General features: G+C 44.3%; 1 protein-coding gene across 1 annotated transcript in view; it reads right to left on the bottom strand.

The window, feature by feature from the left end:
- Positions 1-24,298, bottom strand: part of N4BP1 (NEDD4 binding protein 1) — a 679,137-nt gene that overhangs the window by 138,094 nt on the left and 516,745 nt on the right. The window contains exon 9 of the mRNA XM_044081613.1: positions 6,739-6,846. Within this exon, the coding sequence (XP_043937548.1) occupies positions 6,739-6,846 (108 nt within the window). The remainder of the gene's footprint in view (positions 1-6,738; positions 6,847-24,298) is intronic.

The following is a 24,298-nucleotide window of genomic DNA, read 5'->3' on the forward strand; positions in this document are numbered from 1 at the left end:
GAAAGGCTCCACTGCCATAAGGGCCTGTAATTCAGATACCCTTATTGCTGAAATAATTGCTAAAAGGAAAGTTGTTTTCCAAGAAAGAAATTTTAAGTCTGCAGTAGCAGCTGGCTCGAAAGGAGGTAGAGTGAGTTTCTCCAAAACAAAGTTAAGGTCCCAGGCTGGGGTTGCAGATCTGCTGGGCGGTCTCAAATTTTTATCACCTCTGAGGAACTGCTTGAGCAGTGGATGAGAGAAGAGGGAAAGTTCTGTGTTATAATGAGCTGAAATGGCTGAGGTGTGAATTTTGATGGAGGAAAAAGACAGGCCCTTGTGAAGCATCTCAGTTAAGTATTGTAAAATCTGAGATAAATTGGGCGCTGCTGTGCTCATCCCTTGAGATGGTTTCCAGGCACAGAATCTTTTCCATTTTTCAGCATAAGATTTTCTAGTACTAGGCCTCCTAGCCTCTAAAATGATATCCATCACAGGTTTACTGAGGAATGGTACAGGAGAGATTAGGTAATTAGCCAGGCTGCTAGGTTCAGTGTTAGAAGCTTAGGGTGCAGAATCTGGTTCTCCTGCTGAGAACAGGGAAGGAGTCTGAGGCAGGTGTCATGGGGAAAACCATGACACACTGCGCAGAAGAGGGTACCAGTTTTGGTGTGACCAGTCTGGAGCAATCAAAATCATTCTTGGTTTGTCCTGTTTGGTTTTTAGTAGTACTGTGGAGAGCAGAGGCAGGGGGGGTAAGACAGACTGATGGATTTTTTCCAACTGTAGGACAGAGCATCCACTTTCCAGGGTTGTTTGTGGGGAGTCCTTGTGCAAAATTTGTCCAATTGGTAGTTCTGGGACACACAAACAGGTCTATATCTGGGCTCCCTCATTCGCTTGTCAACATGTTGAAAATCCTTGGTTCCATTTTCCACTTGTGTGGGTCCATGAGGTTTCTGCTTAGTCCGTCTGCCAGTGTATTTAATTTTCCTGGCAGAAATTGAGCTTGTAGGTGCACTTGGTAGCTCAAGGCTGTGTTCCACAATGCCATGGCTAGTCTGCAGAGGGGGTAACAATGTGTACCCCCCTGTTTGTTTATGTACCACATAACAGTGTTGTTGTCTGTCTTTACCATTAGTTGTCCTGGAAGAATGTGGTCCTTGAAGGCTATCAGAGCTTTCTGTACAGTTAACATTTCTTTTTGACTGACATGCAGGTGCATTTGACTTGGGTTCCATTTGCCCTGAATGCACTTCCCCTGCCAGGTGAGCCCCCCCATGCGTAGTCTGATGCGTCTCTTGTTAGGGTTTGGGCGGCAGGGGGTGGTGTGAAAGGTAGTCCCTTGTTTTGGTGGCAGGCCTCTGCCCACCAAAGGAACTCTAGGCGTAGGCAGGGTATGATAGGAATCACTGCTTCTAGATCCTGAGAATGTTGACACCATAGGCTTTTTAGATACCACTAGTTTCCTCATATGCAGTCTTGCATATGGAATTAGAAGAATGCATGAGGCCATGAACCCCAAGGCTTGCAGTATTTGTCTTGCAGATAGCAGGGTTTTTGTAGCCACTTGTTTGAAATAGGTTGTCAAATTAATTTGTTTCTCTGGCGTGAGGAAAGCCATCTGAGAAGTTGTATTCAAGCTTGCTCCCATGAATATAATTTGTTGACAGGGTACCAGGTGTGATTTCCTTTTGTTTATAGTGTACCTCAGACAAGTTAGAACCTTTTGTACAAAGGCCAGATGATTCAAAAGTATGTCCTGGCTTTCTGCCTGAATTAGACAATCGTCCAGGTATGGGTATATCTGAATATTTCTTTGCCTGCAAAATGCACTAACTGGAGCTAGGCACTTTGTGAATACCCTGGGCGCAGTAGGCGCAGTAGATAAGCCAAAGGGCAGTGCAGAGAACTGATAGTGCATGTAGCCTGCTTTGAAGCGTAGGTATCTTCTGCAAGATTCCCTGATAGGGATTGTGCAGGTATGCTTCATTTAAATCTAGTGTTGCCAACCAGGCATCTTTGCCTAGCATAGGAAGCAACTGGTGAAGAGTCAGCATCTTGAATTTTGGAATCTCCAAAAAGGTGTTTAGAGTAGATAGGTCCAGGATAGGATGCCATGAACTGTCTTTTCTGGGTACCAGGAAAAGTCTCGAGTAGAAAGCTTGTCCCTTTTCCTTTTCTGGTGCCAACTGAATATCCCCCATGCTTAAGAGAGAAAGTACTTGTTTTTGGGTCTCTGCCCAGTGATTTGGGGGTAGGTCTGGCCACGCGCTTGGTGTTGGCAATGTGTGGAAGTGAAATCTTTTTCCCTAGGACACTATATTTAAAACCCATTTGTCCAGGGTAATGAGTTCCTAGTTCTCTGCATAAAGAGCAATCTTTCCCCCCAAAAGGGGCACTCAGTCAATAAGTGCTTTGAAAGTTTTAAAGGAAGTCATTGAGACAGCTTACCATAGGAGTGAGTCTTATTACACCCAGATTTGGAAGTGGAGGCCCCCCACCGCTTAGTCCTGTGCTTACCCTGGGACTGCAGACTGGGAGCTCTGCTGGATCTGGGTTTGGACTGAGAAGGTCTGGAAGAGGCAGGAAAGAATCAATTCTTGGAAGGCCAATGCCTACTAAATCTTGGAAGTTGTACTTGTAAAAAATTTTTAACAGTTTGCATAGATTTAGCTTTTTCTTCCATCTTTTTAAGAACTTCTTCTGCCTTGTTGCCTAACAGGCGGTCCTGGTTTAGGGGAGCATCCAGTAATTTTGCTTTAACATCATCTGGTAGGGATTGCTCCTTAAGCCAAGCATGCCTTCTAAGTACAGACCCAGTAACCGCAGCCCTGCAAGATGCCTCTAGAGAGTCAAAACCACATCGCAAAGTACATTTTCCAACCTGTTCAGCTGAATGCAATAAATCCTGTAATTCCTTATTTTCAGCACAATCAGGAAACATCATTTTCTGTTTAAGCAATCCAATAATATGCTGCTGATACTTCAACATATGAAACTGTCAGTTTAAGGCCCTAATTGCCAAAGTTGCATAAGTGTTTATCTTCTTACCCCATCTATCCAGCGCCCTGGAGTCTCTATCAGAGGGGGTAGGATTTTTGGCAGCAGTAGCTTTAATGCCCTTAGGCCCCTGTGAAACGGTCTCAGGATCCGCAGTAGGATTTTTGAAAAGGGACTTGTGAGAGTCAGGGACCCTGTAATATCTATCAGGTTTCCTGGGAGCAGGAGGTAAAGAGTCAGAGGCCAAGCTAGATTCTGCAAATGCATCATCAACAATGTCTAATACAGGAGGTATTGGCTAAAGGCCAGTGCTGAGGCAGGAGTAAGAAATCCCTAAGCTTATTTTTTGAATCAGAGAAATCCTGACTTTCCCAACGAAAATGCTCCCTGAGAGTATGCAGGGTTTCACCAAAAGAGAAATCCTCTGGGGGGGGGGGGGGGGAGCAGAGGGAATGGAGTCCTCAGCATCAGAATCTTCATAGGTAGATAAGGGTAAATCCTGGTCATCAGAGGAAACAGAAAATTCAGAATCCTGGTCGGAAGTATCATAAACAAACTCGGTTCTAGGTCTCTTAGAGGGGGAAGGCTGGCTTCCCCTGATTAAAGTAATAAGGTCTTCAGCCATTCTTATCTGTTTTTTAGGCATAGAGGCCTGACCACGTGGTCTGGGCGACAGTTTTTTAGGCACGGTTCGGGATTTAGGCCTTGAAGAAGATGGCGTTGGTTTAATACGCAAGTCAGTAGGCCTGAATACACCCTCAGAAGCCGGTGCCTGCACAGAGACTCCGGACCCATCCAAGGTAGAGACATCCGCAGGTTCCACAGTTGAAGCATCTCGCGGCATACCGGACTCCGAATGGGTCTCAGTAGAGGCCTGTGAATCAGAAGTAGTGGGCATCAGGGGCTGCAAAAGCACCTCACTGAGTACCGGCGAAGTGGCTTAGGAGAAGCGTCGTTGGCAGCTTTGGACCTAGGCAGCCTGTTTCTGTCTATCTTTGCGTTTTTTTCGGAATGTCGGTAGTCGGACAGCTGACCGAAGACAAATCAGGATAATTGAACCAAACACCAAAATATTTAGAAGCATAAATATACAGATGACGGATAGTTCGTGGTTTAAATAAGGTACTAAACCGACAGCAAGGTACGTTGTGATCTGGGCCTAGGCAAAGAACACTACGAATGAAAATCTTTATGAGGTATTTGCTTTACACAAGTAATGCAATTATTTACTTTACTGACATCGGTTAAGAGCAAGAAAACTTTCCCCAACAGGGTACTTAGCTGTTAGCTGAAGACTTTGGCTCAAACTCAAAAACGAAAATTTCAGGAGTCGGCTGACCGGCACTTGTGAACTGCTTCTGCTTCGGGCACTGCAAGGCAAGAAAGACTGATGTAATGGCGTCGGCTGCATGTTTTATACCCCTGACGACCTGACGTCATGGAAGAAGGGACAGCAACCGACGCAGGACCTTTGCTAATCAGGCCGAATGAGGGCTACCTGCAAGCAGATAACCCAAATGTAATGACTGCAACAGTGAAACACGAAGAACATCAAGGACACTTATCTTGCCAGCCCTTAATATAAATTAAAAAACAAAGCATTTCCTCAAATATAATCAGCATTCATTAGCAGCTTCATCTTTGCCACAACAGAAATTTGCTAAGCTCTTGAACCTCTTAGTATTTAAATATCTTTTGCAATTGTGCCACTACAAAGAGAAATAAATGTTATAAGCGTACAACTGAAGCACATTCTATGGAATAAAACTGACAAAATTTGCAAATACAAGCAAATAGGAAAGCATTAAGTACACAGTGGCTGTCAGCTGTCACCATCTTGCTATGTGCTTCTTCCTCACTTAACATGGAGGAGGTGATCACTGAAGAGGCTCAGAATGAGTTGCACAGCACCAAATTTACGGCACTAGTGACTAAACCAAATTATAATTCACCCCCCCCCCCCCCCATGCTACTATCATCAGAGTTTCACCAAGAATAGCCTCTCCCTCTGTTAGCTGATGCAGGAAGGACTGCATAGCTACCTGTACTACTGCTACTGCCCAGTCTGTTACAACACATAGCATGACAATGCAAAACCCTTCCTTAGGTAATGTGTGCCAACGTATTAACTGTTCCACAACTTTGATGGATCTTTCCTGAGCATTCTGTTAAAGTCAACAATGCTGTGCAGACACGTGCAAAAACTCAGTGGTGGTGACTTCATGAAAAGTACACGTATGAACAATTGTTCCTTGTTATGCTTCTATCACAGATGTTGACATATGGATTAGGTATGACAGCACTTTGGCCAAAATTGAAAAATTGTTCTCACATATTTGTCTCCATCTGAACAAATCATCATGTGTGGCTAGGCTTGAAAGAGTAACTTACTTTGTAAGTGACATTCCTTACTTACTACTGTCTGTTTTGCATGGAACACAAACTGGCCCAACTTCCTTCCAGTATGTCTGGACTGAGCTATTCTTGAGACTACCTATGTAGATCTGCTGCAATAACTAAGCAATACTGGAAGAAACAGTGCTGATTTTGGCTGGGATTACACAAGAATGGCAATGAAACAAAATGTGAATGATTCACTTAAGATTCCCACCCTAATGAAATGTGTATAAATCCCTTATGATGCTCACTCTAGAGCACCTTACTGCAACTGCACAACTGATTCACAATTAACACTATTATTCACTTATTAATTATACTCTTCAGTTGTGGGGTTATTACAGAATTATATCAGATATCTGACATTCTAGACAAAGGAATTGTGAGAGTTTACAACTCCATGATGTAGTACTAGAACGCTACACATATGGAACACTCTGGGTAAATGAAAAATGAACCGACCTGATGACAGGGTGCAGATCCAAGGCATAAATGCGAACAGTATCATCTGTTTGTCCTTTAGGTGCTAGCACTACAAAACTAGCAAATCATCTCTAACAAGATGAAATGGTAGCGTGTAATACCACCTGGATGATAGGAGTATTTTCAAAATCATGAAAACTTTAATATTTTTCCAAATTTGAAATTCCTGGTTAATGCAGGTTTCTATAAACAAATAATGCACTTTTTATTTTCTTTACTAGACTGTCAAACAAGAAAGTTAAAATGATATGATGCATGTGCATACAGGGAGTAAAATTAAATGGAACTTATAGCTAGGGAAAAATGCTGCATAAAGAATGTAGGAAATATTTACTACCCTCTTAAAAGAACAAGTTTAAGAGATTGCATTTGCAGTAGGTCTCAATAATGATAGTACACAATTTCACAGTATGTATACCTTAACAAAAATGGAATCAAAAAGACACTTCTAGTTTTATTATAGTTTTATTATTCATAGTGCAGTACCCTACACTTTGCTTTACAAATTAAAAAGTAAAAATATTTAATGTTTTCAAGATACTCACCCCTTCCCTTAATGTGTTTAGTGGACTAGACCTTTTCCAGCATGCATTCATCATTACGAATATGTTAAAATACCTTATTAAACAAATGAATGCCAAATGACAACCTTGAATTAAGTAAATATCAAATCAAACGTCATTTAGAAGGAAAACTTTTAAGTAGAAAGGGCAGCATCACATGGACCATTGTAGTAGTGTGTGTACGTTACTTGAATAATTAAGGAAATTATGTGCTTTATTAAGGAGATTTTATCCCCTTCTCGTATAGCATTTTCCTTTTATGAAAGGGACAGCATGGAAGCATGTACAACTCTGAAAGTTAAAATGAAAAAATTACCTTGTTTTAATAATATGTTTCCATATAGGTGACTCTATGACAAATTCTTTCAAATTGTCATTGGTTACGATAATCCCTTGAGTTTTTTCTGAAAGATGAAGTAAAAACCTGTAAAACAAAGACATGGCATAAATGTGGCGCATATCTACATGAATCTTGAGATGCTTTAAATTTTAATTTTTGTAGATATACACTTTGCCTAAATAGTAAAATGACAAGTCTTGCACCAGATTTAAAGACATTCAAACTAGAAAGTGTCAATTGCGATGCAGTATGTTGAGGTGCCCAGACTAACTGTAATACTATAAACATTTTGGAAGCAGTACAATAGGAAGCCATGGAAAATAGGAATGAAGACCAAGCAAAATACATTTAACACTGACACGTATTGGAAGGCGATGTACTGAAGTACACAAAGAGGAAGTACGGGAAAGCAGAAGAATACTACGTAATGAATTATATGGATAGAAAGTACTGGAAAGCTGAAGAATGCCATGTACTGAAAGAAAGAAAAGTTATGTAAAATCTTACCATGACCATAGATGTCCCTCCTTTTCCATGTTGCAGTACTCATCACATATGGGTTTACTAGTCTTGCTACCCGAACGCCCGGTCAGTATATAAAATATTTCAGTCACTGTATGGTGTGCCACACATCTGACGTGGCTAGTAGAACATGGGCCATAAAAGTGACAGCTGCACACACCAGCCCTCAGAACTGTAAGCCCTAGTCAGAACCAGTCCTAGCAAGGGTAATGCCATCCCTGTGCCATCCAGAAAGGGAAATGCTGCATAGCAGGAGGAGTAGGTTGGTGGGAAGGGATACTACAACATGGAAGAGGAGGACATCTATGGTTATGGTAAGATTTTACACAACCTTTCTATGTCCTTCCATTCACATGTAGTATTCATCACATATGGGTGAATGCCAAAGCTTACTGTGAAAAAGGGGGAGGTGGCCTAGTAGAGTTCTCCTGGAATCCATGGAGGATAGCCCTGGCAAACCCAGCTCTGGCCCTAGAAATGTGGTCTAACTTGTAGTGTTTGGTGAAGATGTGCACTGATGACCAAGTGGTTGCTTCCAGTATGGTGGAGGTATCCAAACCCCTGAAGAAGGCTCCTGAGGAGGCCACTGCCCTGGTGGAGTGTGCTTTGACAGTACCTTGCAGGGATTTCCCATGGTGTTTGTAGCAAAAGGTGATAGCTTTGGAAATCCATGTTGAGATAGTTTGTTTAGTTACTGCCTTCCCTAGGATGGAAGGAGCTGAACAGTTGATCAGCTTGCCTGATGGACTTTGTTTTGTGCAGATAATACCACAGTTGTCTGTACACATCCAGGGAATGGAGTACTCTCTCATGGTCTCCCTGTGGATTAGAAAAGGAGGTTGGTAGGTGGATGGCCTGATTTACGTAAAGGTCATTCACCAACTTGGGCATGAAGGAGGGGTTAGTTCCAAGAGTAACCCTATCAGTGTGGTTCATACGTAGGTACTAGGCTATCGGCCCAAGGGCCTATGTAAGTCTAGCCAACAGGGTTCCCTGGCGTACGCCACTCAAGAAAGTTATTTTCCTGTGCCACTGTCGAGCAGAGACACAGAAGTGATCCCCGGGGTGATTTTCCTATTTCCTATCCACTCATGAAGATTTTTCTTGAAGAGTGCTAATGAAGAACTTTGCTTGACATAGATGGGTAGCCTGTTCCAGAGTATGGGAAGTCTCTGGGACAGGAATCTATCCCTCCAACATGTCCTGTTTATTGTGGTGACAAGGTTTAGGTCCCTAGAGCGTGTAGCTTGGAGGGATTGGGATTTCTTTAGGTGTAGCATGTCCAACAGCTCTGAGTTTGACATAGCTTATATGTTAGGCAGAGATCACTTCGGAGTAGGTGATAGACTACGGAGTAAAGCTGGAGTTTTTTGAGGCGGTCAGTGTAGGGCATTTGTTTGAGGCCAGTAACCGTCTTTGTGAGGTACTTCTGTGGCCTTTCCAGCTGCTGCAGATGTCTTGTAAGGTACATTCCAAAAGGGGCGTTGCACTCTATAATGGGTCTAATGAGTGAACAATGACCTCTTTTTTCCTGGATGAGAACTCTTTTATGATGAGGTGTACCACGTAGAAGAACTTCCTGACTACTGTGGCGATGTGACTATCAAAGGAGAGACTACTGTCCACCTGGGTCCCAAGGTCTCTTATCACGCATTCAGTGTTAAGTAGATTGCTGCTTATGTGGCAGTTCATGGGTACAGAGTTTTTACCAAAGGGGATGACACTGCACTTATTGGCATTGAGCTTGAGGCCATGGCTCTGACACCAGGCATCTGTCTCAGTGAGGCCCTTCTGTAGGATGTCCACATCATTTGGGGACTTTACTATGGCTCCTAGTTTGCAGTCATCTGCAAACTTCGTTAGCCAGAGGCCTTCTGTGTTGGCCTGTACTTCAGAGAAGTAGATACCAAACAGGAGAGGTCCCAGGATGGAACCCTGTAATAATCCACTTGTCACTGCTTTGAGGTCAGATTTGGAGTCTGCAACTTTTACAGTGTGGGTTCTGTCAGTGAGCCAGTTGGCAACCCATCTTGTGACGTAGGGATTTATACCTAGTTTAATGAGTTTTGCTAGAATTCCAGAATGGGGGATGGTGTCAAAAGCCTTGGCGAGGTCAAGATAGGCTGTGTGAAGCTCCACACCCTCATCTACGGCTTTGGTGACTGCCTCAAAGAAGTCTATCAGGTTCAGGAGGCATGATCTGCCTTTCACAAACCCGAACTGGGTGGGATCCAAAGTTTGGAGGTTACCAATGTCTTTGTTTATGAGTTCCATGATGATACGTTCCATGGCCTTGCAGACCAGGCTAATAGGTCAATAGTTCCCGGGATCAGTGATGGCTCCCCCTTTGTGGAATACTAAGAAGGGTGGAACAGTCATGAGGTCTTGCAACTCTGACACCACTTCTGGTTGAGGTCAAGGCCACAAGCAGATTTAGAAAAAAAATAGATAAGTGGTAATGCTTGGTGAGGGTATGTACAGAACTTCAGGTTGCAGCTTCCAGGATGTCCCTGGTAGGGGCTCCCCTGAGGAATGCTGCAGAGGTTGAGGTAGCCCTAGTGGAATGAGTTCTGATACCCTGTGGGGTAGGTTTTCCATGGTGTTTGTAGCGGAAATGGATGTAGTGTGCTACCCATTTGGAAATGGTTTGCTTTGAAATGGCCCTGCCCTCGTAACGAAGCTGACTAACAGCTGGTCAGATTTTCAGAAAGGTTTAGTACTGTTAAGGTAGAACCTGAGCTGTCTGTGCACGTCCAAGGAGTGCAAAATCCTTCCCCCTTTATTCGGAGGATTAGAAAAAAAGGTTGGTAAATGGATGGATTGGTTTAACGCCACACTGGATACCACCTTGGGCATAAATGATGGGTTAGTCCTGAGGGAAACCCTGTCCGCATGGAAAATAATGAAGGGCTCCACAGCCATTAGTGCCTGTAACTCAGACACTCTTCTTGCTGAAGTGATGGGCAGATGTAAGGCTGTTTTCCGGAGAGGAATTTTAACTCTGCTGTAGCAGCAGGCTCAAAAGGAGGAAGCGTGAGCTTCTCTAGTACAAAGTTAAGGTCCCAGGCAGGGGTGGGAGCTCTCTGCAGAGGCCTTAAATTGTTAGCTCCTCTCAGGAACTGTTTGATGAGAGGGTGAGAAAATAGTGGTGGCTCAGTATTGTAGTGAGCTGAGATGGCAGAGGCATGAATTTTAATTGAGGAGAAGGATAGGCCTTTGTGGAGTAGCTCTGCTAGGTAATCTGGGATTTGAGGTAATGAGGGCACAGCTGTGTCCTTTCCTTGAGACTGGCTCCAAGAACAATATCTTTTCCACTTTTCTGAATAGGATTTCTAGTACTAGGTCTTCTGGCCTCAAGGATGATGTCCAGCACCTGTTTGCTGAGGGTTGCTGGTGGTGTATTCAGGGGATAAGCCAGGCTGCAAGGTTCAGGGTTTGCAACTGTGGATGCAAAATCTGTCCTTCCTGCTGGGACAGCGGGGGGGGGGGGTCTGATGTAGGTGCAAGGGTGGCACTGCTGGCAGACTGCATATGAGTGGGTACCAGTGCTGGCGTGGCCAGTCTTGGGCAAAAAGGATCGTCCTTGGCCTGTCCTGTTTGATCTTGAGTAGTACTTTTGAGAGGAGGGGCAGAAGGGGAAGGCATAAATTGAGAGGTTTTCCCATGTAAAGGATAGGTCATCCACTTTCCACGCTTGACTGTGGGGATTTCTGGTGGAAAATTAGCTCAATTGATGGTTTTGATGGGAGGCAAAGAGGTCCACCTCTGGAGTCCCCCACCTGCGGATTAGAAGTTTGAATGAGTTGGGTTCCAGCTTCCACTCATGTGGGTCCAGCAGATTTCTGCTTAAGTTGTCTGCCAGTGAATTGTTTGCCTGGCAGGAATTGAGCTTGAAGGTGCACTTGGTTGCTCAGGGCTGTGTTCCACACGGCCATGGCTAACCTGCAGAGAGGGTAGGAATGAGTTCCCCCCTGCTTGTTTATGTACCTCATAACTGTGGCGTTGCCTGTCTTTATCAGGAGTTGTCCTAGAAGGATAAGGTACAGCTAACATTTCTTTGTGATTGCTATGCAGGGGAATTTGTTCTGGTTTCCATTTGTCTTGAATGCATTTGCCTGCCATGTGAGCCCCCCACGCGTAGGCTGATGCTCCTGTTATCAGGGTTTAGGAGGCGAGGGGTTGAGTGAAAGGAAGTCCCTTGTTGTGGTTGCATGCCTCTGCCCACCAAAGGAACTCTGCCTTTAGACAAGGAAAGATAGGAATCAGTGTTTCCAGGTCCTAAGAATGTTGACACCAGAGACTTTTTAAGTAGCATTGAAGCTTCCTCATACGCAGTCTTGCATATGGAATTAGTAAAATACATGAGGCCATGAACCCTAGGGCTTGCATTATTTTCCTTACAGATAGCTGGGTTTTGATGGCCATTAGTTTGAAGTAGTTTGTCAAATAAGTCTGTTTTTCTGGAGTGAGGAATGCCATCTGGGAAGTTGTGTTCAAGCTTGCGCCCATGAATACGATCCTTTGGTTGGTCACCAGTTGTGATTTCTTTTCGTTGATGGTGTACCCCAGAGAAGTTAGAACCCTCTTTACAAATGCCAAGTGCTGAAGTAGCAATTCCTGACTGTCCGCCCAAATCCGGCAATCGTCCAAGTATGGGTAAATTTGAATATTTCTTTGCCTGCAGTATGCAATGGCTGGAGCCAGGCACTTTGTAAATACCATGGGCACAGTAGATAAGCCAAAGGGAAGTGCAGAGAACTGATAGTGTATAGAGCCTGCCCTGAAACGTAGATATTTCCTGCAAGATTCCCTTATGAGCATGTGCAGATAAGCTTCTTTTAAGCCTAGGGTGACTAGCCAGGCGTCCTTGGTTAGCATAGGAAGAAGCTGTTGCAAAGTCAACATTTTGAATTTTGGGACCACCAGGAAGGTGTTGAGAATTGACAGATCTAGGATAGGGTGCCAAGAGCCCTCCTTTCTGGGCACCAGGAATAGTCTGGAGTAGAAACCCTGTCCCCTTTGCTCTATAGGCACAGGTTGAATAGCCCTGATACTGAGAAGAGAAAGTACTCGCTTTTGAGCCTCTGCCCACTGGTTTGGAGGAAGGTCTGGCAACCTGCTTGGAGTTGGCAGTGAATAGAAGTAGAATCTGTATCCCCGGGATACAATGTCTAGGTACCCACCGGTCCTGGGTAATGGACATCCAGTTTTGTGCATGCAGGGCAAGTTTTCCTCCTAGGGGTGCAAGTACTTGCGCTTTGTTGGGAAGGAAGGTAGACAAGTCATTGTGAACTTTTCCCATAGGGGTTGGCTTACCACTCCCTGTTTTAAAGGAGGGGGGACTACATTGTTTAGATCTCTGCATACCCTGAGACTGTAGTCTTGGTGGCTTGTTGCTCCTGGGTTTGGACTGAGAATGGACCAGTTTTTTTAAGAAGGCCAATGCCTACTGAATCTAGGTGGCTGCACCTGTAAAAAAAATCTTTAACTGTTTGCATAAATTTAGCTTTTTCCTCCATCGTTTTAAAATCTTCTTCTGCTTTTGTGCCAATTTTTCCTGGTTTAATGGAGCATCTAATAATTTTGCTTTGACATGGTCTGGCAAGATTTGCTGCTTCAGCCAAGCATGCCTTCTCAGTACAGACCCAGTGACAGCAGCCCTGCAAGATGCTAGGCATCAAAACCACACTGCAAAGTATGTTTACTAACTTGGTTTGCAGAATGCATTAGCTGTTGTTAATCTTTATTTTCTGTACAATCTGGAAGCAACAGCATTTTTTGTTTAATTAGTTCCATAATATGCTGCTGGTATTTCAACATGTGAAACTGGTAATTCAAAGCCCTGATGGCAACAGTTGCAAAAGTATACACCTTCTTACCCCATCTGTCTAAAGGTCTAGAATCCCTGTCCGAAGGGGTAGGGTGTTTTGGTTGCAGTAGCCTTAATGCCTTAAGTCCCTGGGAAATGGTCTCTGAATCCGCAGAGGGATTCTTAAAGAGAAATTTGTGAGAGTCAGGTACTCTGTAGTACCTGTCAGGCTTTCTAGGAGCTGGTGGTAAAGTATCAGGAGGAAGACTGGATTCCATGAAAACATCTATAATGTCCAGGACAGGGGGTACAGCTAGAGGCCTGTGCTGGGACACATCTAAAAATTCTCAGTGTCTCTTTTTGGACTGAGGGTAGTCCTGGCATTCCCAGTGGAAATGCTCTCAAAGTATGCAACGTTTCACCAAAAGAAAAGTCCTCTGGAGGGGAGGCAGAAGGAATGGAATCCTCTGCATCTGAATCCTCATAGGTAGATAAGGATATGTGTCCTGGTAATCAGGGGGATCAGAGTCATCGGACTCATGGTCTGTAGAATCAGAAGGAAAATCAATTATTTGTCTTTTAGAGGGGGAAGGCTGGCTTCCCCTAATTAAACTTATAAGGTCTTCAGCCATTCTAATCATTTGTTTCTGTGGCAAGGGAGCTGGAGCATGCAATTTGGTCATCGGTTTTCTAAGGGTCGTGCAAACTTTGGCCTGAGAAACTCGGTATTTTTAGTAAAAAATGAAGCTGTCGGTTTAATGCGAAAATGGGAAGGTCGGAATACACCCTCAGAAGCAGGTGCCTGCACAGCGGCTCCGGACCCATCCAAGGTAGAGATATCCACAGGTTCCACAGATGAAGAAGCAACTCATGGCATACTGGACTCCGAATGGGTCTCAGCAGAGGCCTGCGAATCTGTAGAAGCAGGTATCAGGGGCTGTGAAAGCGCCTCACTGTGTACCGGTGAACTGGTGACTAGCTGAATGGAAGCGTCGTCGGCAGTTTTGGACCGATGTGGTCTGTCTCTGTCTTTAACCTTACGTTTTTCAGAAGATCGACAGTCGGATGGCTTATGGAAGTCATTTCGGAAAATGAGAGCGAAAGAATTTAGCAACAACGATAGCCCGATGAATACTTCGGGCGTTAAAACAAGGCACAAAACCTACAGCGGGGAACGTCGTGATCTGGGCTTAAACAGATGATGCAGTAAGAATGAAAATCTCTGTGAGGTATTTGCTTTCCACAGGCAAGACAATTAACTTTTTCTGATATCGGTTAGAGCAAGAAAAAAGGATCCCCAACGGGGTACTTAGCTTTAGAAGACTTCAGGTCTGAAAACTCAAAAAACGAAAATTTCAGGTAGTGGCCGACCGGCACTTGCGAACTGCTTCTGCTTTGGGCGTCCACGTGGCAAGAAAAGCTGATGTAATGGCGTTGGCTGCATGTTTTATACCCCTGACGACCTGACGTCATGGAAGAGGTGACAGCATCCGACGCAGAAATCCCAAGACTCTGGTATTTGGGCCGACTGAGGGCTACCTGCAGGCAGATAACCCAAGTGTGATGACTGTAACAGTGAAACACGAAGAACATCCACCTTCACTGCAGTATCATCTTCTCAGCTAACAGCAAGGAACAGTACTGCAGGTACACATTACACAGCTGGTACCACTTGGGGCACAGGTGCTTTTGTCAATGGAACCAACAAGTTTTTGCACTGTTCTTAAACAACCAATTACAATGTAATATTAATTTTCATTGTTTACAAAAGTGCTTTGGTCAATATTATACCACAAATTGTGGTCTTCATAATGACATGTACTCTCCAAAAATTGTGAACTACACTGTCTGCATTTCAAGGTTATCTCCGGAAATGTGCTTCTGTTGCAAGTTTTTTTTCTCACTTTTCCCATTCTTGTATTTTCTTTATCAAGGTGTGTACGCCATTACCTATTTTACCTGCTGTATCAGAGTCTAAATATATTCCCTTGGCTCCTCTTCCTTCAAGCAGTTAACTCATTGTACTGCTAATGTCTCCTTTTTTTTTATTCTGTCGCACAGGACCTAAGGTCAGACAATTCTCATCTCCCCCTTATATTATATTCAGGAAATCTTGCCCCTCCCCTATGCTAAGCAATTCACAGAGAGAAACATATTCTGAAGGCACATGTGGTAAATTAAAATCTGAACCACTAACTACAGCTAGAATACTTGCAGCCCTCCATCAAATAAAAGTCAGTAGACTTACACCCCAGATACTAGGATCGTTGCTATACATCCCAGATACTATGATTGTTGTTCTCAGACATAATATTTGCATTAGATGCTTCTTCCTTGCTTATTTACTGTTGAACTTGACTCCACCCCCACGCCCCCCTCAGTTTTCCACATCACAAAAGTTAGCTCATCTGGGCATGTACTTGAATCAGTTGTGGTAGGTCACCATCGTGTGGCCACCACTGGTACTAAGATTAAGACTCTGCACATTAAAAATGATTATTTTCAGTACTGATTTAGCAGCAGTGAGTCGACTGTGCATTAATCTGTTTTGTTTTGTGTGTGTCTTCTTTTGTTTTGCTCTGCAGCTTTCCTCCATTTGTCAGCTCATACACTGTTGCTTAATACCTTGGTCTTGTATAGCACAAGCTGCCTCTGGTGTGTAATATACACATTTTGCCAATGGCTCAGAGGTAAAATAAACTGCCTTAAATCATATACCTCTCTCCTTTTCTAGTTGTGAAGTGAGGGGCCTGCACCTATACTTGAGAGATGGAGCTGTTTTAACAGTCTGAAAGAGGATAAAGTACAGTTTTGTACCTACCATAAATGTAGATGTTCGAGTGTACACCCTGCTGCAGTCATCACACTTGGGTTATCCTGTCATCAGGCGGTCCCGCAGTCAGCCGGAATTCCAAAGTCTTGGTCTGGCGTCAGTTGTTGTGCTTCTTCCCTGACATCAGTGCGCAAGGGGTATATATATTGCAACCGACGCCATTTGCTTCAGTTTTTCTTGTCCCAGATGTCAGGTGCCCCCAAAAAGGTGGTCAGTAATTAGTACCAAATTGAGTAAATTTTGCACAAACACAAAATCCTTCCAGCTATAAGCAAATACATCAGGAAGGTATTGTAGAGATTTTAGCCAGTTAGTTCAGAGGGGATGGAGGGAGGGTAACCTGGACTGCAGCAGGGTGTACACTCGAACATCTACATTTATGGTAGGTACAAAACTGTACTATGTTCATCATGTTACCCTGCTGCAGTCATCACACTTGGGTTGAATCCCAAAGCTAAGGATGGGTGGAGGAATCAGAGAGGGTTGGAGGAGGCTATAAGGCCCTGCAGAACTGCAATGGCGAAGCCTGCCCTAGTCTTAGAGTAAAGTGGTAAGTGATAGTGTTTGGTAAAGGTGTGTACTGAACTCCAAGTTGCAGCTTCCAAAATCTCCTTGGTTGGAACTCCCCTGAGAAAAGCTGTAGATGTAGCTTTTGCCCTGGTAGAGTGGGGCCTAATGGTAGCAGGAACTGGTTTTCCATGATGGGTATAGCAGAAACGTATGCCATGTCCTATCCATTTGGAAATGGTTTGTTTTGAAACAGCCTTCCCTTGTGAAGCTGTAGCATAGGATACAAAGAGCTGGTCAGATTTTCTGAAAGCCTTGGTTTTGTCCAAGTAGTAACGAAGTTGCCTGTGAATGTCCAAGGAATGCAGGAGTCTCTCACCTTTGTTCTGTGGATTTGGAAAGAAGGTGGGTAAGTGGATGGTTTGATTTAAAGCCACACTGGAAACCACCTCAGGCATAAAGGAAGGATTAGTTCTTAGAGAAACTCTGTCTTGATGAAAAATGAGGAAAGGTTCCACTGCCATTAGTGCCTACAGCTCTGAGACTCTTCTAGCTGAAGTTATTGCTAGCAGCAGGGCAGTCTTCCATGATAGGAACTGAAGATCTGCAGAGAAAGCTGGTTCAAAGGGAGGTAGCGTTAGTTTTTCCAGAACAAAATTGAGGTCCCATGTTGGTGTAGGTGCTCTCCTGGGGGTCCTAATGTTTTTTGCCTCTCTGAGGAACTGCCTTAGAAGTGGATGTGAAAATAAGGGTGGATCCGTGTTGTAGTGGGCTGAAATGGCTGAAGCATGGATTTTAATGGAGGAGAAGGAATGTCCTTTGTGCAACATCTCATTTAAGTACTGTAGAATGTGAGGCATGTGAGGCTGAAATCTGTCTTGGCCTTTAGCTTGGTTCCAGGCACAAAACCTTTTCCATTTGTCCGAATAAGCCTTCCTGGTGCTTGGCCTCCTAGCTTCCAGAATAACATCCATAACTGCTTGGAAAAGAGGAGCTGGCTGGATGCTTAGGTGATTTGCCATGCTGCCAGATTTAAGGTTTTGAGTTGGCTGTGAAGAATCTGATTATTTTGTTGTGTGAGCAAATGGGTAATTTGTGGTAAGATCCAAGGTGGGCCGTGGGCCATATTTCTCAATAGTGGGTACCAGTGCTGGCGTGGCCAGTCTGGGGCTATGAGAATCAGTCATGGTCTCTCCTTTTTGACTTTTAGAAGCACCTTTGTGAGGAGAGGCAATGGAGGGAAGGCATATGCTGTCAGGTTTTTCCAACTGAAAGAGAGTGCGTCTACTTTCCAAGCTTGATGGTTCATAGGTTCATAGTTTAGTACTAAGCTAACTGCCCTTGCGAGCCATTTTAAGCCCAGCCAATTATCCCTTGTGAGATTCAAATCCTGCACCCTGTGTTTGTAAGGCAAACATCTTAGCCATTTAGCCACCCGCCCAACCCCAAGTGAAGTGTCCTTGTACAAAATTTTGTTATATGATAGTTTTGAGGACTGGCAAAAAGGTCTAGGTCTGTAAGGCCCCATTTTTGAGTTATCATTGTAAATACTTGTGGATCTAGTTTCCACTCGTGGGGATCCATGATGTTTCTGCTGAGGTCGTCTGCCAACGTGTTCTTCTTTCCTGGCAGGAATTGAGCTTGTAACTGAACTTGGTAAGCCAGAGCTGTGTTCCATAAGATCACTGCTTGCCTGCATAGAGGGTAGGAGTGAGTACTCCCTTGTTTGTTTATGTACCACATTACTGTGGTGTTGTCCGTCTTTATTGTAAGTTGTCTTGGATGTAATAGATTCTTGAAGGCTGTCAGAGCTTTCTGTACAGCTAGCATCTCTTTTTGATTGATGTGCAGATTCCTTTGATCTGCAGTCCATACGCCTTGAACGCACTGTCCTGTCATGTGTGCCCCCCAGGCGTAATCTGATGCATCTGTTGTGATAGTTTGCCTGGCTGGGGGCAAGGTGAACGGCTGACCCTTGTTGAGGTGACATGCCTGTGACCACCATAGAAACTCCTGTTGTAGGCAGGGAATGAGAGATATCATTGTGTCCAAGCTGTGGCTGTGTTGAGACCATACGCTTTTTAGGTACCACTGTAATTTCCGCATATGCAGCTTTGCAAATGGTATTAGTAGTATGCAAGATGCCATAAAGCCCAAAGCCTGCAGAATATTTCTTGTAGTTAATTGGGTCTTTGTTGCCATTGTTTTGAAATATTGAGTCAGTTGTAGTTGCTTGTCTGGCGTCAGATAAGCCTTCTGGGTCGTTGTGTTCAAGCTGGCACCCAAGAATGTCATATTTTGTGAGGGTACTAGTTTTGACTTCTTTTCGTTTACTATGTACCCCAGGCAGTTTAGTAGATGTTTTACAAAAGCCAGATGATGTAAGAGCATGTCCTTGCTTTCTGCTTGGATGAGGCAGTCGTCCAGGTATGGGTATATTTGAATGCCTCTTTGTCTGCATTATGCAATTACTGGTGCCAGGCATTTAGTGAAGACTCTGGGTGCAGTAGATAAGCCAAAGGGCAGTGCAGAGAATTGGTAATGGGTTGAACCTGCAATGAAACGGAGGTATCTTCTGCAACTTTGTCTGATAGGGACATACCTCCTTGCCCAACATGGGAAGAAGCTGCTGTAGTGTTAGCATCTTGAATTTGGGTAATTGTAAGAATGTGTTTAAAATTGAAAGGTCCAGAATAGGTCTCCAGGCATTGTCCTTTCTGGGCACTAGAAAGAGTCTTGAGTAAAATCCTTGACCTTGCTCTCGAGTAGGTACCAGTTGAATGGCTCTCATGTCCATGAGAGCTGTAATTTGCTTTTGTGCCTCTACCCATTGATTTTGTGGCAGGTTTGGCATTCCTCTTTTCATTGGTAAGGTGTGAAAATGGAATCTGTATCCTCGTAAAATTATGTCTAGGACCCATTTGTCCTTTGTGACAATGTGTCAGTTGTCTGAAAAAAGTGCGAGTTTTCCTCCCAAGGGGGCTGCCAAGAGAGAGTTGCTTGGCCGGATGAGGTTCAAGTCATTGAGTTTGCCTTCTGGTAGATTGGGACCGGTCTTCTCCTCCCTTCTGTGTTGTAGTGCCCCATTGGCGAGGTTTGTACTGGGTTTGTGGTTGTCATCTGCCTCTTGGACGTCTGCATTTACCCCTCTGTGGTCTGTCAGTAGCTGGAAAGGACCAATTTTTTGTTGGCCAGTTTCTGCTGAAGCGAGGGGGCTGTACCTGTAGGAAATCATTGAATGTCTGCATAGATTTTGCCTTATCCTCCATTTTCTTTAAGATGACTTCTGCTTTAACTCCAAAAAGAACATCCTGCTGTAAGGGAGCATCTAGAAGCTTTGCTTTAACATGATCAGGCAGAGTTTGTTCCTTTAACCAAGCATGCCTACGTATAACAGACCCAGTGACAGCTGCTCTGCAGGAGGCCTCCAGAGAATCAAACCCACATTGTAAGATGTGTTTGCCCACCTGTTCAGTTGCATGCAACAGATCCTGCATTTCTTTCAATTCAGACTGTTGAGGGAGAGTGGTGATTCTTTGCTTTAACTGAGAGATTAGAAATTGCTGATACTTAAGCATGTGAAATTGGCAATTTAGTGCCCTCATAGCTAGAGTGGCTGAGGTGTAAACCTTTTTCCCCCACCTGTCTAGCGCTCTGGAATCTCTTTCAGAGGGTACATGATTTTTAGCCATAGAAGCCTTAGCCCCTTTGGGACCCTGGGAGATTGTCTATGGGTCAGCAACAGGACTTTTCTATAGAAATTTGTGGGAATCAGGCACTCTATAGTATGTCAGGCTTGGCCGGAGCAGGAGGTACAGAGTCTGGGTTCAAACTGGATTCTAAGTAAACATTGCCCACAATGTCTAACACGGGTGGGATGGCAAGTGGTCTGTGCTGGGGGAGTAAAAGAAACTCTCTGAGCCTTTTCTTCGAGTCAGAGTAGTCCTGACCTTCCCAGTGGAAATGTTCCCTCATAGTGTGTAAAGTTTCCCCAAAGGAGTAGTCTTCAGGAGGAGAAGCTGAGGGAATGGAATCCTCAGCATCAGAATCTTCATAAGGGGAGAAGGAGTAATCTTGGTCTTCAGAGGAGGCTGAAGAAATGGACACTTGTTCAGAGGATGCATAATCTTCCTCGTCTACACCTTTTGTCAGGAGGAGGCTGGGAACCCCTGATTAAAGAGATCAAATCTTCAGCCATTTTGAGCATCTGTTTCTTAGGCATGGGGCCTTGAACAGGGGACTGAAGTGCAGTCCTTTTAGATTTAATAGGAGTCTTTGTCTTAGGATACGTTTTAATGATGAGTGTCGGTCTGAAAATGCCTTCAGAAACCGATGGCGTTTCTGCAGCACTGACATCTTTATCAGCAATGTCGGTAGGGCCTGAACAAAATGGTTGCGTCGGCCTGGTACATTCCGCCAAAAGTTCCGAAGCGGTCTCGGGTTCCAGATCTGCGGTAGTCAGGGGCTGCGTCGGAGCCTCACTGAGGACCGGAGAACCGGAGACCGGAACAGCCGAGGCCTCGGAATCTGGCTTAGGCCTGGGCGGTTTGTCCTTATCCTTGCGTTTTTTGTGCACACCGGTAGTCGGTTGCTCCGACGGCATACTGTAATTAAATTTTCTACCGAAGTAGTGTCACGCGAAATCAAAGCGTCTTTTAATAGTACGTTTATTAAACCTAGCACAAAAACGACAACTAGTGACGTCATGGTCTGGGCCTAGGCAAGGTATGCAATAAGAATGAAAATCCTTATGAGGTATTTGCTTCCCACAAGAAATACAATTGTTAACTTTTTCTGACATCGGTCTGAGGCAAGAAAAGTTTAACCAACTGGGTACTTAGCTTTATAGAAGACTTCGGTCTGAAATTCGAATATCTCAGGAGTCGGCCAACCGGCACTTGCGAACTGCTTCTGCTTCGGGCACCGCGCGGCAAGAAAGACTGAAGAAAATGGCGTCAGTTGCAATATATATATACCCCTGGCGCACTGACATCAGGGAAGAAGCGACAGCAACCGACGCCGGACCAAGACTTTGGAATTCCGGCCGACTGCGGGGCCGCCTGACGACAGGATAACCCAAGTGTGATGACTGCAGCAGGGTAACACGATGAACATCTGTCCACTTGTATTAACTGCTTTTGTTTCCAAGGATGAAAGTTTCAAAGTAATCCAAAGAAACACAAACCAGTAAAAAGAACAAAAAGAAGGAAAGCGTGCTGCTAACTTTAGATAGCCTTATTCAGTGTTCTCTCTTATCCACTTACCTCTGTTAACCAGGTAAGTGTACTGGCTCATGGCCCTTTTCAGTAAAACCTCAGCTTTGGCCGGCTAAGATCTAGCTGTATTCAACTGGACGTATAAGATAATTTAAGTACCTTTTATCTGCACTTTTTTCAAATAATACCGCATTTTAATTGATTTATTTGTGTTGCATTGAATATTAACTGAACTGGAAGTTATGACTCTCATTCTTCAGTTAGTTCCCCACTCACCCTCCATGTTTTTGTTTTGGTGTTAATCTTGGTGGCTTTGAAACTGCCCACCCCTCTTGTAAATTTGTGTTTGGATACTCCTTCTGGGCCCATCTCATTTGCTCACTCAACTGAGTGCAGTGGGATCATATTCTGATTTCAGGCACTCCTACTGTGTACAAAGAGAGCATCTGGGAAAAGAAAAAATATTTTTTTAAGCTTGTTTCCTGCCTTTCCTGTAAGTGGTCTAGACTGTTTGTAGGCTTCTGAGCCCCCAAGCCTTTCTGTGTTGGTGGGAAGCCTTCTAGCTTAATTTTGTTTCTTAGAACTAGCCAGTTTTCTAGTTTCAGCACTAAAATCTGTTTCTTTAAACTCAGCACTTGTTCAGAACTCATTGTAAGCACTAAATAAGCTGCAAATTACTACAGCACTCAACTTTCCACACTTGTCTAGAGGAAAGCAGTTTTTAGTACTTAATAAAAAAGCACCTATCCAGGCATGTCTAAGGGTCAGCTCCCGGTGATTTCTCCTGTCTACCTGATGAATCAGGGCATCTTGGGGCAATGCAGCAACTGCCTCGTGTACACAGACGAGCCTCTCCTCCTACCACCCAACACTACAACCTGTGAGAGATGCACTTATATAGCCAAACTGGAAGCAAAGCCCTCTTCACCCAAGACTGGACTAGACAGTCAAGAGGAGAAGGTAAACACTTTTACCACACCACACATCACATAATTCCTCAAAACCTACACCACCAAAACAAACACACAGAAACACAAAACACACACCTACATTTGCGGAGGCTCTCAATAAAAACTTGCCCAAGCATCAGGGACCTCCAAAGCAGAAACGCAAGCAAACTCCACCCCCCAACACAACCAAAATGACACACAGCCCATAAACTCAGTGTGCCACTCAACCACAGCCCATAAGGCATAACAACATACCCAACACTCTAGTCATAGGTGACTATAGTCAGGCACACTGATGTTCCACTCACCAGGGTAAACAAGGAGAAAGTTACTGTCAGCTGCCTGTCAGGTGCCAGGATCCGCCACATAACGCACGCACTCAGGTCACTCCACAACACGTACAAATATGACACTGTCATTGTCCATGTTGGTGTGAATGACCTGAGACGTACCTCCCTGGACTACATGAAAAGAGACATGGAGGAGCTCTCCGATCTTGTAGCCCAGGCAGGTATGACCCTAGCCCTAAGTAGCATCCTGCCATCACCCACAATGATACCACAGTACAAGGACAAAATGACTGACTTCAACAATTGGCTAAGCTTCTGGTGTCATTCTAAGGGGATCCAGTATTTGTCTGCCTGGGACGACATGATCGACAGACCATGATGCTTTGCCAGAGATGGCCTCCACCTGTCACCCTTGGGATTCCGGATATTGGCTAAGGCTCTTGCCACCCCTATAGTGCCTTTTTTAGGCAAGGTTCAAATGATAAATTCACCACCGTAACAGGTACAAGCAAGCAAAATCTGAGGGTAATGCTACTCAATGCTAGAAGTCTAAACCTCAAAATGAACTCACTCGAGGCACTCCTTAAAATGGAGAACATCGACATCTGTGCAGTGACAGAGACCTGGTTCAAAGCTCCAGAGAGCACCTCTCCATTACCAGGCTATAATTCATACCACACCTTTCGGCCACCTAACCCAGAACGAAGCACTAAAGGTGGAGGAGTGTCCATATTCATTAACAATATCCACACCTCCAGGCTAGTTGCACAGCATAATGCATCCAAAATTATCCAAGTGCAACTAACGCTGGGCAAGACCGCAATCTAAACTGTAGCTTGCTACAGATCTCCCCCCCCAGCTATGCCCCAGGATTCCCACTCCTCAATTTCTTGATACACTGGAAAGTATTCGGGTACAACCCAACACCCTAATAATGGACGATTTCAACTACCCCACCATTAACTGGGAAAACTACTCATGTACCAAATCTTTTGCTTAACGTTTTCCGGAATTCATAAATTCCAATGCCTTGGATCAACTTATTCACACCCCCACCAGGGGCAGCAATATCCTAGACCTGGTCATTACCAACATGGGCAACTTGTGTTCCACACCAGAGGTCAATTCCTCGTTGGTCAGATCCGACCATAAGCTAATCACCCTAGACATTCACATCCCACCCCCACCCCCAATTAGGGAAACCACCGTAAAAAACTTCTCCAAAGCCAACTTCACACTTCTTAAGACAGAAGTGGCAAACTTCATGACACCCATGTAGATGGACAATAGAGGTACAACTGCTGAATCCTACACAAATGCACTTTATAAGCACTTATATGAGTGCATGGATCATGCTATCCCCAATAGAACCAAGATGCTATCCTCCAAAAAAAAGGAATACAATTTGG

Source organism: Protopterus annectens, chromosome 8.part1 (genome assembly GCF_019279795.1).
Source record: "Protopterus annectens isolate FY-2018-M chromosome 8.part1, PAN1.0, whole genome shotgun sequence".
Classification (NCBI taxonomy): Eukaryota; Metazoa; Chordata; order Ceratodontiformes; family Protopteridae; genus Protopterus; species Protopterus annectens.